We start from the raw sequence: 18,381 nt of genomic DNA on the forward strand, positions 1-18,381 counted from the left end.
AATTTGATTCGTCACTTTCTGTTTTGATTTTCCTCGAAGTTCGGTATTTTTCTGTGAGTGTACTTTTTTCATAGCTTGGCAATACTTGTTCTTGTTTAATAAAATCATGGAAAATCATTTTATGTAACTATTTCATCGTCTTATAATTGTTTTATGCAATACCTTGAAGATCTATTCATCCCAAAGATTAAAGGGTATGATGAAAAATATTTTGAAGTTTGTACTGTTAGGCATAAACCTATTTCTTGATTTGTATAACAGCAACGATACGTTTGGACTATTTACTGAGAGTGAGAGTCCAAATGCTATTAATCGCCTACACATTGATAAAACAATTGATGAATTTAATATATGCTTTGAACAACTGAAAGAAACATTTTAATTCCGATTATTACAAGGACCTTTAACCCAATACTATGTAATGGTATCTCCGTTTGTTTTGTTTTTTTAGTGATTAAGATTATAACACAATGTTGACTGCTGTATTTTTGACATTTTCGCCTATTATGTTTTATTAGTTCACGCATCCTTGTCAATATAACGGAATTTGATGAAAATGTCATAAGAGTGAGAGGTTTTGCTAGCTATAAAACCAGGTTCAATCAACCATTTTTACATAAGAAAATGCCTGTACCAAGTCAGGAATATGACAGTTGTTGTCGGTTTGTTTGATATGTTTGAGGTTTTGATTTTGCTATTTGATTAGGGACTTTCCGTTTTGTATTTTCCTGGGAGTTCAGTTTTTTTTTATTTTACTTTTTTTCCAAATGTAAGTAAGTCTTGAATACTCACACTCAGTATAAAGAAACTGTAAGATCCTTCAATTTTGAATACCTATGTAGGTATAAGCGCAACTCGTGTATCCTTTCAATTATTTGAATTCGCCTTTTCAGAATCTAAAGGACTGTGGGTGATTTCATTGTTCGCACACCAAAATGAAAATAACGTCGCATCATTGGATGGATTTCCATTGTTTAGTACGTTTTAAACCAATCACAACGTTTTGGTGTAAGCTTTTGAAAATATTACCCAGAATGCATTAGATTCTGAAACGGCGAATTGGTCTTTACTGTCAAAAAAAATAAATAATGAACAACATTGAAAATGATCAAAGTCTGCTTCTGTTCAGTTTCACAAAAGGTATATTCATGTTTCTAGCAGATTTATAAATTTCGGAGGCGAAATATGAGAGCAAACGTTTACCTCTAACGCCATTATGTCTTATACTCATAAATTTTTTGACAAGTATGAAACAGTGTTGCACCTAACATTTGTACTAATCTTTATGACATGACCTCAAAAGTAAGATGGGTCGATAGAATTACTGATGACCTTCAAAATACTAGAGAGGGTGACAAGGTTAATGTTATCGCTATTTTAAATTTATAACAATGTATAAATGAAAATACAGACATCAACCCCAGGTGGTCTTCAGCAAATCAATTGGTATAGTCTACGTTTTCTTTGTAACTTGGAGATGCTGACATATGTCAAATGAATCACAGATTATCTCCGTATTCTCATTAAATGATTCATATGCAGATCAAGGTGGACTGGGTAGTCTCAGCTGGTCTTTGGGAAATGGATACTGTAAACTGAACACTTAAATAACAGGAGCCAACTGAAGAAACCTGTTGCTACACCTAGATTTAGCATTACCTTGGATGCTTTGTATTACCTTCATAGGCCGCAAAAAAAATATTCTGTCCCCCTTTTTCTAGATTAACACTAGACTAATAACCAATATCCACTGAATTTTCAAATGATTTAATGTACCTTGAAATTTCATTTATAAATCTTTTGGATGTAAAAATAAAACTTTTTGAAAATTTGGGTCCTTATTTATTCAACTAAAAAGAAAAATTCTGCTAAATTAAATAATCTACAATTTAAGGAGCTGTTTAGTCTTTGTAATACCATGGTAACTCATCAGATGTGGAATTTGGTTTTTTTTTTTTTTTGATTTTCTGATCACCAACTTCATTTAACATTCACTGAGTTTGCTTCTTAAGTATCAGTTAATCTTCATATCTCTCTTATGCATGATGGTTTAAAAGAAAATTGACCAAGCAATACTAATTTTTGTTTCACTTTTTTTATTTCATAAACAATAGCACTTAAACCAATATGTGGTAAATGCATTAGAAACAAAAAAGACTGTGTATGTTCTACTTATATAGACAAATAAATTACAAACACAGCATAGTCATCAAAATCACTCTTCACATATCATCACTCTCAAAATCACAAGCAAACTGTTGTGTGTGTGTATTACCAAATTACTGTATAAGCCTGGTACTTTTGATAACTATTACCACCAATAAGAGACCCTCATGGGTAGTCAAGGCCATTAAACAACTTCTAGTAGTATATTTATGTTTCTATTTTTCTAATACATTTCAGTATAGAAACAGATAGAGTAAATCTGGAAGCACATTTGGTACATTTTATACATTTTTGGAATGAAGTTATTTAAAATTCTGCTTTCTTAAATTTCAACAAAAAAATCATCAAATGTTTATAAAATCATTAAAGTGCACATTGTGAACCAAGACATAGTATACCCTACAATACTTTAAATAATCTTTCCATGATGTAGATGGTAGGAAATTTTTAATCTCACTTTTTTCATCATGTTGCAAAATTCATTTGGGACACCATCTAGTTCTCAAAATATATATATACTTATTAATTTTTAAATAGCCTAGTTTAGAGAGAAAGCCATCTCTCAAATGTAAAATTCATAACATATGATTTGCTTTAATAAAAGTTGTGCATGCATTTTCATAAATGTATGTAACAATTAAACATTCTGTAAATATTAATAATAAGAAAATAAAGTGTTTTTTAATTTTAAAACTCCTAAATGCCAAAATGTTTTTCTTTTAATTTCAATTATTAACATGAAAATAAAAGTCAGCAAAGTAAATTTCTAGTCCTTGTCAAATGTTTAAAAAAAAAAAAAAAAAAGACAGAAAAAAATCCAGCCTCATGATTGAATGGATGGATATATTGTGGATTATTCTGATGAAGTTATGTGGTATCTTTTTGAAATTTTATTTTGTTCTTTTTTCAAAACTCAAAGCAGTTGTCTATTTATGATCTTAATTAGTAAGACTGCTGAGTTACACAGGAAATTAAAATTATTGTTTACAGACATAAAACATTGAAAGGCTTCCTCATATTTTGTATTAACACAAAATTAAAGCTGTTATCCTGCAGCTAGTAAGTTAAACGTTTGGTTGACCTACATGCTTGGTTTGTGTAAATGTTTGCTCAAGCATTGTAATTAAGATAGACATCTGCTATCAATACATTATACTTATGAATGTTATTGGTAGTTAAGAAATGTATAAAAGTTGAAGCCCTGCCTATCTTTTGTTTGCAGAATTCAATCAATGTTGATAACAACGTTTATACAAAAAACAAGCAAGCCAACCAAACATTTGCTAGCATTAGGATTACAGCTTTAAAAAAAAGAGTAAATATATTTGCTTACAACTGAACACCTGGTCTTATTTTTTTCCCCAAAAACATACTTCATTTTTAAATTAATATTTAATACGAAACCAACTCACAACCATGCATTCATTCTGAAAAAAGCACACAATTATATAATCTACAAAAGTAATTAGATAGAAATAATTCCTAATATACTACTTATGAATGACCTAGATAAACAGCAATTAAATAAAATAAATAAAAATAAGATTGCACTTGTATGTGGTTTTCTAAATCAACTAACACGTTCTAATGTAGAACCTGGGTTTGTTTATTACACAATGGAAGGCAACCTCGGTTCTTATTTACCAAGTCTTAAATTTTTTTACAGTTGTCAGTACAAGCACAACCTACTTTCAAATTTAAAGAGGTAAAATCTAATTCTTACAAAAATCTAGATAAGTTTAAAAAATTTAACTATACAACTAGATTATACAGGACAAAAATTACCCTCTGGAAGTCCAGTTATGCATTCACGTTTCTATCAAATACTGTACATATTTGTATATACTGTGGGTTCATTACTATTTGTTAGATACCAATTTTTGTTGATTTCATGAATACAGGGGAACCACGAATTTAAATGTTTAACAAATAACAAATGTTGTATAGGGAGTATTTGCAGACTATTGCAAAACCATGAAATTCAATATGCAAGTTTTTCTTGATCAAGCAAAAATAGGTACTCATATAAATAAATGAATCCAGTGTACATATCATATTACAATGTACTTATAATAATTTCTATTGAAAATTACATTTATCACATAAAAAATATAAACGAATTTATCACAATGAGCTTTTACAATCACAGATAAACAAATACATTAAACACTGTAGCTAAATAAGGTAAAAATGAAACCTAATTTAAAGTTTATTGACAAAAATTATATTTTTGTTTACTACTATAATTGTGCATTAAACCTATATTCTATATTGTCTATCTAGGTCTAAGCATAATACTGACTGAATAAGAGAAGTTTTCACAACAAATACTTGGACAACAATGGTTCAAATATGTCTACCGGTAGTTGTTTTAATGGGTAAAAAAATTAAATGCAAAGCAAGAGTTCTGTGAATCTTTCCTTTTTGGATACCAAGCAGTCATTAATATTAATGAAGCCATATAAATTATTTCAAGGATTTTTATTTTTTTCACAACATTTTCTTTTTATATTAACAGTAGCCGTCTTTGTTGCTCAAAGGGCTTAACAAACATAATTCCTAAAAGGAGAACATTAAACAAACTATAAGACTTTGATTTGTTAAACCTTGATTAGAATTAAACTGCTATGTTTTTTGCTTTTTTGGGGGGATTGGCAGCTATGTATGTATACATGATTCATAATGCAAATTAAAAAAAAATTGGTCAGTCTCAGAAAACTTGTTTTACAGACATCATCATAAATAGATAAGATGAGTTAATCAATATGCCTAATGGTTGAGATAAGTTAAACTAGATTTTTGTGCTGTTTAAAAAACAAAGGACTGCAAAATCAAATTCAATGGAATAGAGGCATCAATCAAAATAAAAACTATAACTAAACCAAAAACAAAAAGTAAAAAGATATGATAAATGAGGTAAAAAAAATGTTGAATTATTTCTTATAAGCTTAAATAAAGAGAAACAAAGGAGTAGGTTCAGTAAGACCCCTTTTTGGCCCCAAAATATAGCAGTTTTATAAAAATTGTGAAATTGTAATCTTTTAACTATTTATTGGAAAGTAGAATGTTTCTGCTACATAAATATAGGATACTTTTGACAATATAATGTACATATATCGGGTACTAGCATCATTAAGTCATGCTAAATTACTGAAATCTTCACAATTTTAGCATTTTAGTTAGATTTTAGACGGTTTCCGTCTTAAATGAAAGTGGCCACATTTGTGTTCATTCATTATATTGAAATGAAAGTTGTATTTGATGATAATACATAACATATATAAAGGTTGAGGATGAACACCGATGCGGCCACTTTCATTTTTGACAAAAACCATCTGAAAAGTGAAGTTTTTGGCATATTTGATAGATTTTTCATATTTAAGCTTGAATTGGAGCGTTTTTAATGACTAAATCAGTTAAAATCTTTCACAAAAACTGATCAAATCAATTGAAATAGACACTTAAGTGTTTAAAAAGTGTCCAAAATCTTTCGTTAGATGAACCTGAAATTTGAGGCCCTTACCGGCCCTACTCCTTTAGTTTTAAATGCAATCAAGAGGGCAGCTAGTGCCCCATATTTTAATTAATTTGTATTTCATATCATCTAACCTCTATGAAACAAAGGTTGGAATAATTATTTTTTATTTCATATCGTCTATAAACCTGACTCAGATTCAATCATGGTTCTATTATTGACATGTTATATACATGGCGTAGCTGTCTAATAAATATTGTGCTATACCATTATAAAAGGATTCTATACAATGGGCCATTCCAGTTAATTTCTGACAGGTGGGGATGGATGGGGAGAATTTTGTTTATACGTATCAGAAAAAAACATCATGAAAAACTACCTATCAGATCTAAGAATTAAGACCTATCAGATGTAGAGTTTCTGTTCATATTGGGTGGATGGGCTTTCATGGGAAAAAATGACCTATCAGAATTTTTTACTGCAAGGATTGTACCCATCAGAATTTTAAATACAATACCAGATAATGCATTATACGTAACTGTCTACATTCAAAAGCACCCCTAAGATCTGACATAGGCATTTTTGTAACCCCTAAGATGTAATTATTTAAAATTATTTACTGCTGCAAGACCCTCAGAAGTTTTTTGCATATAAGTGCACGTGTCAGATGAAAAACCCCAAATTTTCACCCCTAAAATGTATAAATTTTACACCCCTCAGAAAGGACCATCCAACCCCCTTTAGCAGATGTTAACTGGAATGGCCCAATGAAGTATAACACACAAAAAATATTGCACTATGTGTTGATTAGATTCTATAAGGCAAAGTATTTAGTTAAGAACATGTGTGAATTCATTTCTATTTGTTTAGTTTATAACTATAAATATATTTAAAAGTTTAGTACATAGTATATTTTTGTTCAAGCTTAATCTATTTAAAACAATTAATTGAACTGCTGATGCCATACAACAATCATTTTCCAATTGAGGAGTCAGAAAATTTCTAATATGACATCAAAATTTTGTAGGAACCTTTTTGATATCCAGTAATGGCGGACAAATAGCAATAAGGTGTTTTACAGTAACTAGTTTCAAATATATTAAGAAGAAAGTTTTTGAAACATGAAATAGATATGCTAAATAATACTTAAAGCATTCTTGCTAGTACAACTTCAGTGATGTGGTATTAAGATATGGGAAAAAACAGCTGCTCCTAGACAGGTTTAACTATAATTATAAGTTTGGTTTATCTATAATTGTTAGACTGGTTTTAATATAAGTGTTAGACTGGTTTATCTATAACAGTTACTCCAGCATAACTCCTCCCTGTCATCATGCTAGCACTAAGGAGTGTCCATAAATTAGTCTTAGGATCAAAACATTCTATTGAAGCAAGATTAGAAGACCCATCATCGCCACCAACAACATATAAGTAACCACCATTTGACACTACACCTGAAAAATATCAAAACAGATGTACATATCAAAGAAATGAATTACTTAGTTTATTACAATTCTAACGAATTTATATTTCATATTTTATGTTATTAATTTTAATCATACTGAAATGCACCACATTCAGTATATATTGTTACGTATGTGGATTAAAGACGTTCATCTTTCTACAGGGATTTCCTTTACCTGATCTGTTCCATCGATGTTATTTGACTCTGTCATTTGTCATTTCGGATATAAGCATACTCCGCTTTATTGCATAATTGTGTCTGACAAATAGGCTATGCAAATAACCGGAATCTACTGTATTAAAAAAACTTGTATATTTCAAATTTTGTGAAATATTACAACCAATATAAAAAAGAAGATGTGGTATGATTGCCTATGCGACAACTCTCCACAGAAGCATACCAACACAGAAAAAAACACATTTCTACATAGCTCATTGGTAAATATTCCATACATCCTTTGTTTCAATCTATATTTCATATAACATGTATATTTATTTGAAATAATGGTTATCTAAAATCTTTTTTGTTTTGCAAAAATACTTACCTGTTCAAGAACAATAACTTTAATTTCAAATGGAGGGAATGAAAATATGTTTTCATTTTAATATACAGTAAAGGACTATATACAGTAACAGCTTTTCTCAATGTTGAAGTTACCAATAATTGCTTTAAACCAAGTCCTTTGGACAGTCGTGGATAGTTGTCTCACAGACAATTTTACCAGTTCTTTTTATTTTCATATCCATTAAAATGCTATTGTTACATTTTAGTCTCCCTTTTTAAAATATTTGCTCCAACATCCTAATATATAAATCTTACCAGCATTCCTTCTACAAAGATGCATGTCACCAGACTGTTTCCAATCATTAGTTTCTGGGTCATACATCTCCACACTTTTCCTAACTAACGGTCCATCATGACCACCCACAGCATACAGGGTGCCATCCACTATACCTACTCCTATACAAATGAAAGAGATATGTTAATATAGCCATACTAGGACATAAATATATAGCATAAAACATAGTTATACCATTTTCTATATAATCCTTAAAACACATTTTATCATAGTTGTGAATGAAGTTTTAAATTTGTATACAAGTATTAGATCTTTAAAAAATGACAGTATTAAAACCAAAGAACAAATTTGATTGAAAATCATAAAATTAAAACCTGGTAAAAAATTGTTTTGATTTTTTAAATCTATTTGGGATAATAGGATATTTTTGTTATACATGTACTGTCATTCATGTTTCTGTACCACACTTTTTTTTAAAGGTATATGAAAATTTATCAGATCTTAAATCATTTCAATATTGTCAGATCCATAGAAAACAATTTGAGATCATCCAACTTATAAACATGTATTTGCATTGAGGCCCTAATGTGTAAGGCAAAGTTCAGAAATGTTAATACTGATGTCTAACAGACTTCTTCTTCCTGGTTTCGAGTCGAACTCTGTACTAAAGTGTAATTGACACTGACTTAAGTCTATATCAACTGCTGAAAGATGTTATTTAATAGGCTGATGATATATTTTGAATTCTAGGGGCTAGAAAAGTAGCTTTATCAATCTTACCTTGTAATTTTGACACAAGTAATAATTCAGGACAAGTTTTACGAAAAAAAAAGCATATTTAGATAAAACATCTTGTTATGAAGCATGATGCAGTGTTCTCCCCAGAAATTTTGGATAGCATCACATTTGGCGTAAAAAAATAAATTGTATTTTTTTTCAATGTAATTTATCGTGTCGTGGCAACGCTTTATTTCCCTTATGTTATGTATTATATTGTTTGTATGCTATAGGCCCTTATTTGGTAAATAAAATATTCTATTCCACCCTATTCTTTGTTTTTATATTGTTGAATTCATAACTGAGAATACAATTAAACTATAACCATGATAACAGTATTTTCAGTTTATGTTTTCTATATTCATTTATAGTTCCAGAATTATTTTTTTCGTCTTAGTCTAAATAAAAATATATGTGTGGTTCCAGTTACCCTACCTATACCCAGCTAAATGAATGAATGGTTTATTATAGTGCAACCTGTATAGATACAATTGCACTAAATATGTAGGAAAAAACATGGGTTCTTAATAAAATATTTGAATAGAAAAAATTCTTTATCATGTCTTTGAAACATATTGGTTCATGGTCCCAGTTGTTTCTTTTTACAAAATGATATATTTTTAACAAAGTTATCTACAAGTAGTCTGTTAATGCTTAGTTTTCTCTTTATGTATCATTGTTTTCTGTCTACTGTGCCATTTGTGCATATGTAGTTATTATTGTAAAATGCAGATTTTTGTCATATCTGGTCTGGTTCCGATCAGTAGTTTACACTAAAATATTAAATGGCCGCCGAAAGCAATGAAAAATACGAAAATAAACAATGTTTGACAAGAGATTTGGAATGAATATGGCGTTTTTAATGCATTAAATGGATGAAACATATGCACAAGCAAATTTTTATCACTTTCTAAAGAAAGTACAAAACTTATTTTGCCCACAATCAAAATTTTCACTCTCGATTTAATAGGAAGAGAAAGAAAGTAATACTAATATATCAAAAGTCGTAAAAAGCTAAGACTCAACCTCATTTTAAAAGAGAAAAATTGTTTGTTTCTTTGAAATTTCATTTAGCATACATATATTTCGATTTTTTTATGATTTTCTGATTACGTTTTCTCCTTGTCGAAATTTGCCGATTGCAAACCACGTGGTATTAATCATGTCAAAGTGACAGTGGGGTATTCCTATCCAAACAGTTATCACCCAAAGGTCAATTAACACCTATTTAACCACTCTAAATTGCCTCTATTGTCCGACTTGAAGGGATTACAATAAAAAGTGATATATATTTTTTTTATGATCATAAATGGTAATTAGATGAAAGTTCAAAATTTAGGAACGAGAAAAATAACATCCTGAAAATAATTATAGCGTCGCGGTAATTATTATAGCGTCACGGGAAGAAATATAGCGTTGCGGTACCGCGACGCTAAAACGGCCTGGGGAGAACACTGATGATGAATTTGCTTATGTTTTTTGGCGGTCATTTCATAAATAAAGATTGACAGATATATCTTGAGACACTAATATTTTAAGGATTTAATTTCTTCATTAAGATTCCTACCAGCTCCACTCCTTCTACATGACATGTCTCTGACAGCTATCCATTTATCTGTTAAAGGATTATAGCACTCTACAGAACTTAAACATTGTCGTGAGGCACCATCATATCCTCCTACAGCATACAACATTCCTGGAAATTAAATAAAAAGTTTGAGATTATATTCCTCTAGAAAATTTTCTGACTTTAAGGTAGCACAATACAAAGACTTTTCATTCCCAATCAGACATCTTTAAACTGATGTAATTCCACTCATTCTTCTTTATATTTTATAAATGAGGTACCAAAAAGAAAGAAGAATGATTAATCTTTCAAACTGTGATAATTTCATTATGACATAATTATTACATAATCAATGGTTATGTAATTAGTTGCTATATTGTGATGTCCATACTTGAATGAATTTAGCTTCTTTGTTATTCATAGCATCCCAAAATATTTTATAAATTCTTGCACAGCACAGTTTGACCTCCAAAACTGTGTCTCAGATTTTTCCTATTGTATTTCATTCTCTCATAAATCTTCAATGAAGTTTGCAACATCAATTCATAAGAGATCACTAATTTCAATTGGGTATAAAATTGGTTCTATTGATGTTTTTGGAAATCTGAGATTCAGTTTTGGAGGTCAAGCTGTGTTGTACAAGAATCTATAAAATATTTTGGGATGCTATGAAGAACAAAGACGCTAAATTCATTCAAGTGTGGACATCACAATATTGCAACTAATTACATAACAATTGATTATGTAATAATTATGTCATAATGAAATTATCACAATTTGAAAGATTAATCTTTCTTCTTTCTTTTTGTACCTCATTTATAAAATATAAAGAAGAATGAAATGAATTACATCAGTTTAAAGTTATCTGATTGGGAGTGAAAAAATCTTTGTATTGTGCTACCTTAAATCTGAATTAATTATGCAGTCCATTTAATAGCATATGAAGTGTTGCAGCTAGCCCTAAATAGAGGGTTCACCTCCCTTCTTTCCCTATTGTGCTGACTTTTGTCCTTTCTGTGCTCCTCTTGTCTTTTCTGTTCTGTCATTTGCCCCTTATGTTTTTATATGTCTTTTCTGTTCTGTCATTTTGTCAACGTATATTTGTTCCACCTAACAGAAGTTCCAATGGAAACTTTGTTATAAACATTGTCATTATATCTATTCCTGTTGGAACAAATATTCTATACCATTTATTCTGTTAGGAACATATACTGTAATATTCATTCCTGTGGAAATAATATTCCAGAATACTTTTTCCTTTTGGAATTTATATTATGAAGGAACTTCTATTCTGTGACAATTTGCCCCTTATTATGTCACCCGATCGACAATGTCGGGTGACATATTGCTATTCCTCTGTTTCTTTTTCCGTATTATTATTTTTCTTCCACCTAATTTTGTCCGACTGCTTTCTCGGAACCAAAGGAACCAATCTAAATGATAGTTCACTATAACAAAGAACCCTGACTTTCGAGTTGCAGTGCAACTTTGGAACTAAAAAATGGCTGCGGTTACCATGGAAACAGAACAATTGTGAAAAAATCCAGTTTTTGGTTTTAATGAATTATTTGGATATGCTTAAACTCAGAATCATTATATTTTGATACAATGTAGGTGCCCACTATATACTGGTTTTGGAGGATTTCGGCAATCATTGGAACTTATATGTTGCCATGGAAACTACACCAAAAATTTCAAAAATATCAGAATGCTCCAAATTTAACGAAACTTTACAGTAACGATGAGCAACATTGGTAGATGTGGAATTTGGCGTTAGAATTTCAAAAATGGCTGCCGTTACCATGGAAACAATGTAAAACAGGTCAAAATGGTCCAAAAACCTAAAAGTGGCATTTACTTTCTTAAAATGGTAGGTCAAATTGATTGAAACTTTGATGGTATGGTCCCTCCCATGTACCAATATGGTATATGCCATTAAATTTTGGGAATAGTCTCTGTTGCCATAGGAACCAATCAAAATGTCAAAAATTTCAAAAATTCCAAATGCTCCAAAATTAATGAAACTGAATAGGATTGTTGACTGTCAAGTCTGCATGAGACTTTTGAAGTTGGAATTTCCAAAATGGCCACCGTTGCCATGGAAACTGCAAAAATGTCAAATATTTTCGAAATGCTCCAAACTTAATGAAACTTAATATTATTGTAAACTGGCATGTATAGATGAGACTTTTGAATTTGAAACTTTCAAAATGGCTGCCGTTGATATGGAAACAGCAAAAATGTCATGTTTTTAAAATGATCTAAATGTACTGAAAATTTACAGAAAAATGTATAGCCATGCAAATATGTGCATTCACTGTTAAAAGTTTTTGAAATGGCTGCCGCTTAGTGGCAATGAAGGGAAGGGTGACTTCCGCTATTGCTTGCAATAGCAATTCTAGTGTTTTTATTTGTCTTTTCTGTTCTCCCTCTACCTAATGTTCAATAATTTTGTCATAATGAAATTATCACAATTTGAAAGATTAATCTTTCTTCTTTCTTTTTGTACCTCATTTATAAAATATAAAGAAGAATGAAATGAATTACATCAGTTTAAAGTTATCTGATTGGGAGTGAAAAAATCTTTGTATTGTGCTACCTTAAATCTGAATTAATTATGCAGTCCATTTAATAGCATATGAAGTGTTGCAGCTAGCCCTAAATAGAGGGTTCACCTCCCTTCTTTCCCTATTGTGCTGACTTTTGTCCTTTCTGTGCTCCTCTTGTCTTTTCTGTTCTGTCATTTGCCCCTTATGTTTTTATATGTCTTTTCTGTTCTGTCATTTTGTCAACGTATATTTGTTCCACCTAACAGAAGTTCCAATGGAAACTTTGTTATAAACATTGTCATTATATCTATTCCTGTTGGAACAAATATTCTATACCATTTATTCTGTTAGGAACATATACTGTAATATTCATTCCTGTGGAAATAATATTCCAGAATACTTTTTCCTTTTGGAATTTATATTATGAAGGAACTTCTATTCTGTGACAATTTGCCCCTTATTATGTCACCCGATCGACAATGTCGGGTGACATATTGCTATTCCTCTGTTTCTTTTTCCGTATTATTATTTTTCTTCCACCTAATTTTGTCCGACTGCTTTCTCGGAACCAAAGGAACCAATCTAAATGATAGTTCACTATAACAAAGAACCCTGACTTTCGAGTTGCAGTGCAACTTTGGAACTAAAAAATGGCTGCGGTTACCATGGAAACAGAACAATTGTGAAAAAATCCAGTTTTTGGTTTTAATGAATTATTTGGATATGCTTAAACTCAGAATCATTATATTTTGATACAATGTAGGTGCCCACTATATACTGGTTTTGGAGGATTTTGGCAATCATTGGAACTACTATGTTGCCATGGAAACTACACCAAAAATTTCAAAAATATCAGAATGCTCCAAATTTAACGAAACTTTACAGTAACAATGAGCAACATTGGTAGATGTGAAATTTGGCGTTAGAATTTCAAAAATGTCTGCCGTTACCATGGAAACAATGTAAAACAGGTCAAAATGGTCCAAAAACCTAAAAGTGGCATTTACTTTCTTAAAATGGTAGGTCAAATTGATTGAAACTTTGATGGTATGGTCCCTCCCATGTACCAATATGGTATATGCCATTAAATTTTGGGAATAGTCTCTGTTGCCATAGGAACCAATCAAAATGTCAAAAATTTCAAAAATTTCAAAATGCTCCAAAATTGATGAAACTGAATAGGATTGTTGACTGTAAAGTCTGCATGAGACTTTTGAAGTTGGAATTTCCAAAATGGCCACCGTTGCCATGGAAACTGCAAAAATGTCAAATATTTTCGAAATGCTCCAAACTTAATGAAACTTAATATTATTGTAAAGTGGCATGTATAGATGAGACTTTTGAATTTGAAACTTTCAAAATGGCTGCCATTGCCATGGAAACAGCAAAAATGTCATGTTTTTAAAATGATCTAAATGTACTGAAAATTTACAGAAAAATGTATAGCCATGCAAATATGTGCATTCACTGTTAAAAGTTTTTGAAATGGCTGCCGCTTAGTGGCAATGGGGGGAAGGGTGACATCCACTATTGCTTGCAATAGCAATTCTAGTGTTTTTATTTGTCTTTTCTTATCTCCCCTCTACCTAATGTTCAATAATTTGTCTTTTCTTTTTTTAATATGGCCAGTGACCTACCATTTACAACCCCAACACCAACACTACTCCTTCTTGTACTCATGTTAGATATTGTTCTCCATTCACCAGTTCTTATGTCATAACACTCAGCTGTGTCTAAACCTGAAAAAATATGGCACTCAAAAAATATTTAATATACCAAACAATCATTTAAATTTCCATAAAATGTTTAACAGAAAAATAATTGAAAGGCAGAACACAAAAGCCAAATAATAGCGAACATAGGGAAATTTTTCATGCATGTCTAATTTTAGTGAAAAAAAGAAGTATAAGATTTTTGTGATTATTTGATTTCGTTGTTTTGTCAAAGTTTATTTATACATGTAGGCCGTTGGAAAATTTGTACTTTGTTGAACATATAATTAATTGTTCAGCTTATACCAATATAATTCATACTAATAATAACGAATCAACAGTAGTTAATTTAGCTTACATATTTGGCCTTTAGTCTGGCAATAATACAAGACCTCCTAATTTTAATATATCTAAATTTACATTTGAAAATAAGGAGATGTGGTATGATTGCCAATGACACAACTCTCCATCAGAGACCAAATGATGTAAAAGTTAATGGCAAATGTATTCTTCCAAATGAATAATGTAAACAATACTTTATCAAGTTCATGCATTGGAAGAGCTTTTCTAGATTTACCTTCATCAAGAATGCTTTAACTGAAATATTTGAAAGCCAAGGATTTATAAGAACCAAAACAGTTGAAGAGCTATATGTATAAGTGGTGAAGGACCTAAAAATAATAGCCAAAATGAACCTACGGTCAATTGAACTGAGGGAGTTGTAATCTTAGTTTCTTAATAATTAATAAACACACATAATAACTAAGTTACCTGAAGACCCATCAAAACCACCAACAGCATATATAAGACCATTTAATACAGAAACACCTAATGTACTTCGCCTTGCTTCCATACTGGGACAAGCAGTCCATATATCTTTAACAGGATCATACACATCTACTGTCCGTACTCGTAAACTACCATTAAACCCACCAACAGCATGGACTAAACCATTCACAACCGCTACACCTGAAACAAAGTCAAATGTTATAAATTTGACAGATCTTTTATATTTATTGCATCATTTTTTGACATTACATTTGTGCAAATTTAACTTTTGGTTGCATTGTTTTTTCTTTCTTATTTTTTTTCTTTTCTTCACATCTCTATGCTCCTATCTTTCTTTAATTTTTATGGAATTCAATGTCAAGATGTGTATCCTTTTTTAATTCTATATATTTTAAGCAATAGTAAAGTGACCTTTTTTTGTGAAATTTGAATACTGTGAAAGAACTTTTATTCATGGATTATCAATTTTTGTGGTTTTCTTGGATGACTTTATCCACGAATTTAAGTGTCCAATGAAATAAAACAACATTGTCCAAATCAAGACATGGAAAAATCCCCATCAATAGGTTTGACTACCGATATGATTTACAGAATATATTGAATAACGCCAAATATACTTTAATAGCAGTCGCAGAACTACAACCGCATGCAGGAATATACCCATTTAATCTTTAATAACCTAAACTGTACAACTTTTGATCTTTTAATTCTCATAAAAAATATTTTTGATGGATAAAAGTCAGATTTCCGGTATTGATATGCTAGTATGATAAAGTGTTAATTTTATAACCTCATAGTTCACGTACATATGGGAAATAATAATTTCATGCTGGGCTTGATTTTGATAAGGATTATTTGACAATTCAAGATGCATTTATAGCATTTGTTTATGTTAATGTTTTTGTTAGGTGACATGTTTATGGCCTATTAACACCTTTGATGGTCTTTAATCTGTTGATCACTTTATCATGGGTTAATTTGTGTTATCACTACGATTTACACGGTCAATGTTTACTTTGCAATTTCCTTCTATCCAGACTATTTGTAACCTTCGTTTCTAAAGGCTTTAATTTTTCAATTTTTTTTTTTTTTAAACTAAAATCTACGAATTTAAAAACTCACGAACATGTAAATATTGCTCAAACCACAAAAATTGATACCCACGAATTAAAGTACTTTCACAACAATGACCTTTCAAACACAGAGTATGTTCACAAATGAAATGTTTCTAAAAGTATTGTACAACAAGTAAAGTAAATAATACTGCTTCATTCAAAGGGAACATTTCATATGAATATGATTAAGTTTTATCATCAATTTATTAAGTATGTATTATGGAAAAGTAAAATAAACAACAAATAAAAGTTAAAACATTATACCACATCGACATCGCCGTGATGGCATTTCTGCTAATTGAAACCATCTTTCTTCCTTAAAGTCATAGCATTCTACACTTCTAATAGCTTTAGGTGCTTGACCTCCAATAACTAATAAAACCTACAAAATATACGAAATATTAATATACTTTGAACAACAAACTCAGGAATTTCATAGAAAATTTTTCAATGATGGAGCCATTACAATTGTTAAAAAAAAAAAAAAATTTCATAAATATTGCATTACTCTTTTAAATACATATAAATATGTGTTTAAATAGATGTGCTATAACCATATATAAAATACTTCTTATTACATGTAATAGATTTTCTTAAAAAATTACATTGATCATGCTAATTAAGCCCAATTGTACAAATTTATTTCAAAAGGACTTTCAAATCTAAGGTTCATGCCTTGTTTGCTGAGAAAATCTAGTCACAAGGGGTACTGTAAAGCCAAAGGTGGAGATAAAAGTTCAAAGGAGGAGTAGAATCTCTGAAATAGCCTCTAGTGATTTCTGATCTCCACTCTGAAATAGCCACTAGTGATTTCTACCTGGTAAAATACTTTTTACTGCTGAATGGCTATATCACTCAGGATATATCACCATCTAAATGGATTTAACAATATGAATATGATAGACATCAAAATTAAAATTCTTTTCTTTACATTTTCTAGTAAATCAAGAGAAAACAATAGACTATTTTCATATCACTGACTTTTGACTTCGGATTATATAATTTGTCGACTGGTTACCTTGGGCATCATGATACTCGGTCAAGTAAGAGCAACCAAAATAAGTAAAATCAAACATATAATCGGTGTAAATTGAGGGGAAAGTTTACTGTTTTCTGATGATTTTGTAGTGAAAAAAAAATGTTAAGCAGATAATTTTCCCCAAAAATTGTCCTGATTGAAAGTTTGTTTTTACTTCTTTACCTTCAATATTTGATTGGTTATTCTATAAAAAATGTAATACTACAATACCTTTGGTAATCCTAGAGGAGTTCTTGGTAATGTTCTTGGTGTTTTAAATATAGCTTTTTGTTCTGTTTTTAATAAATGAAATTTCATAGCCTCTATAAGAAAGTCTTTACATCGACTACTAGTTTTAATCATTTGTTCCTCTTCAACTTTTTGTACAAGATAGTCCTGTGTCATTAATGGAAATCGCACATTTTCTAAAAGTTCTGATAAAGTTTGTTCCCTATTTGATATGTCATGCTGGACCCAGGAAATTACAGCTTCATAAACCTAAAATGGAAAAAAATGATATTGTATTGTCTTCTCAATAAAGGATATTCCCAGTTCAAATAAACTTTTTTTTTCACTGGTGAAACCAAAATACCACATTTATACAGGTAGTTTGAATTACCAGCGAGTTATTGATTTATGTGTTCAATATTATACAGTAAATAGGGGCCGCCACGAAATTGCCTGAATGCGGTTTTTAAAGTGGCGTTAAAACACCAAAAATCAAATCAAATTATACATAAAAACAATTTCATCAGTTAATTATCACTTAAAATCATATGAAAATTATCAATAAGAGTTTGAAAAGCTTAGACCTGCCGAAAGAAATGAATATTGTTTAATATAAATATAAATATAATGAGACAATAAATATCTGCACACCTACACATCTTCATGTCCCCATACAACCATTATAAGTCATAACTACAGTACCATTCAAACGCATTGATTC

The 18,381-nt window shown here is 30.3% G+C and overlaps 1 protein-coding gene across 1 annotated transcript in view; it reads right to left on the bottom strand.

Annotated features, from left to right (window-relative positions):
- Nucleotides 1–2,076: 2,076 nt before the first annotated feature.
- Nucleotides 2,077–18,381, bottom strand: part of LOC143045171 (kelch-like protein 2) — a 29,602-nt gene continuing 13,297 nt past the window's right edge. The window contains exons 6-12 of the mRNA XM_076217511.1: nt 17,664–17,930; nt 16,679–16,796; nt 15,282–15,479; nt 14,436–14,537; nt 10,250–10,378; nt 7,926–8,066; nt 2,077–7,095 (exon numbers count right to left, since the gene is read on the bottom strand). Coding sequence (XP_076073626.1) covers nt 6,923–7,095; nt 7,926–8,066; nt 10,250–10,378; nt 14,436–14,537; nt 15,282–15,479; nt 16,679–16,796; nt 17,664–17,930 — 1,128 coding nt within the window. The 3' untranslated portion in view covers nt 2,077–6,922. The remainder of the gene's footprint in view (nt 7,096–7,925; nt 8,067–10,249; nt 10,379–14,435; nt 14,538–15,281; nt 15,480–16,678; nt 16,797–17,663; nt 17,931–18,381) is intronic.

The sequence above is a fragment of the Mytilus galloprovincialis genome, chromosome 9 (assembly GCF_965363235.1).
Source record: "Mytilus galloprovincialis chromosome 9, xbMytGall1.hap1.1, whole genome shotgun sequence".
Classification (NCBI taxonomy): domain Eukaryota; kingdom Metazoa; phylum Mollusca; class Bivalvia; order Mytilida; family Mytilidae; genus Mytilus; species Mytilus galloprovincialis.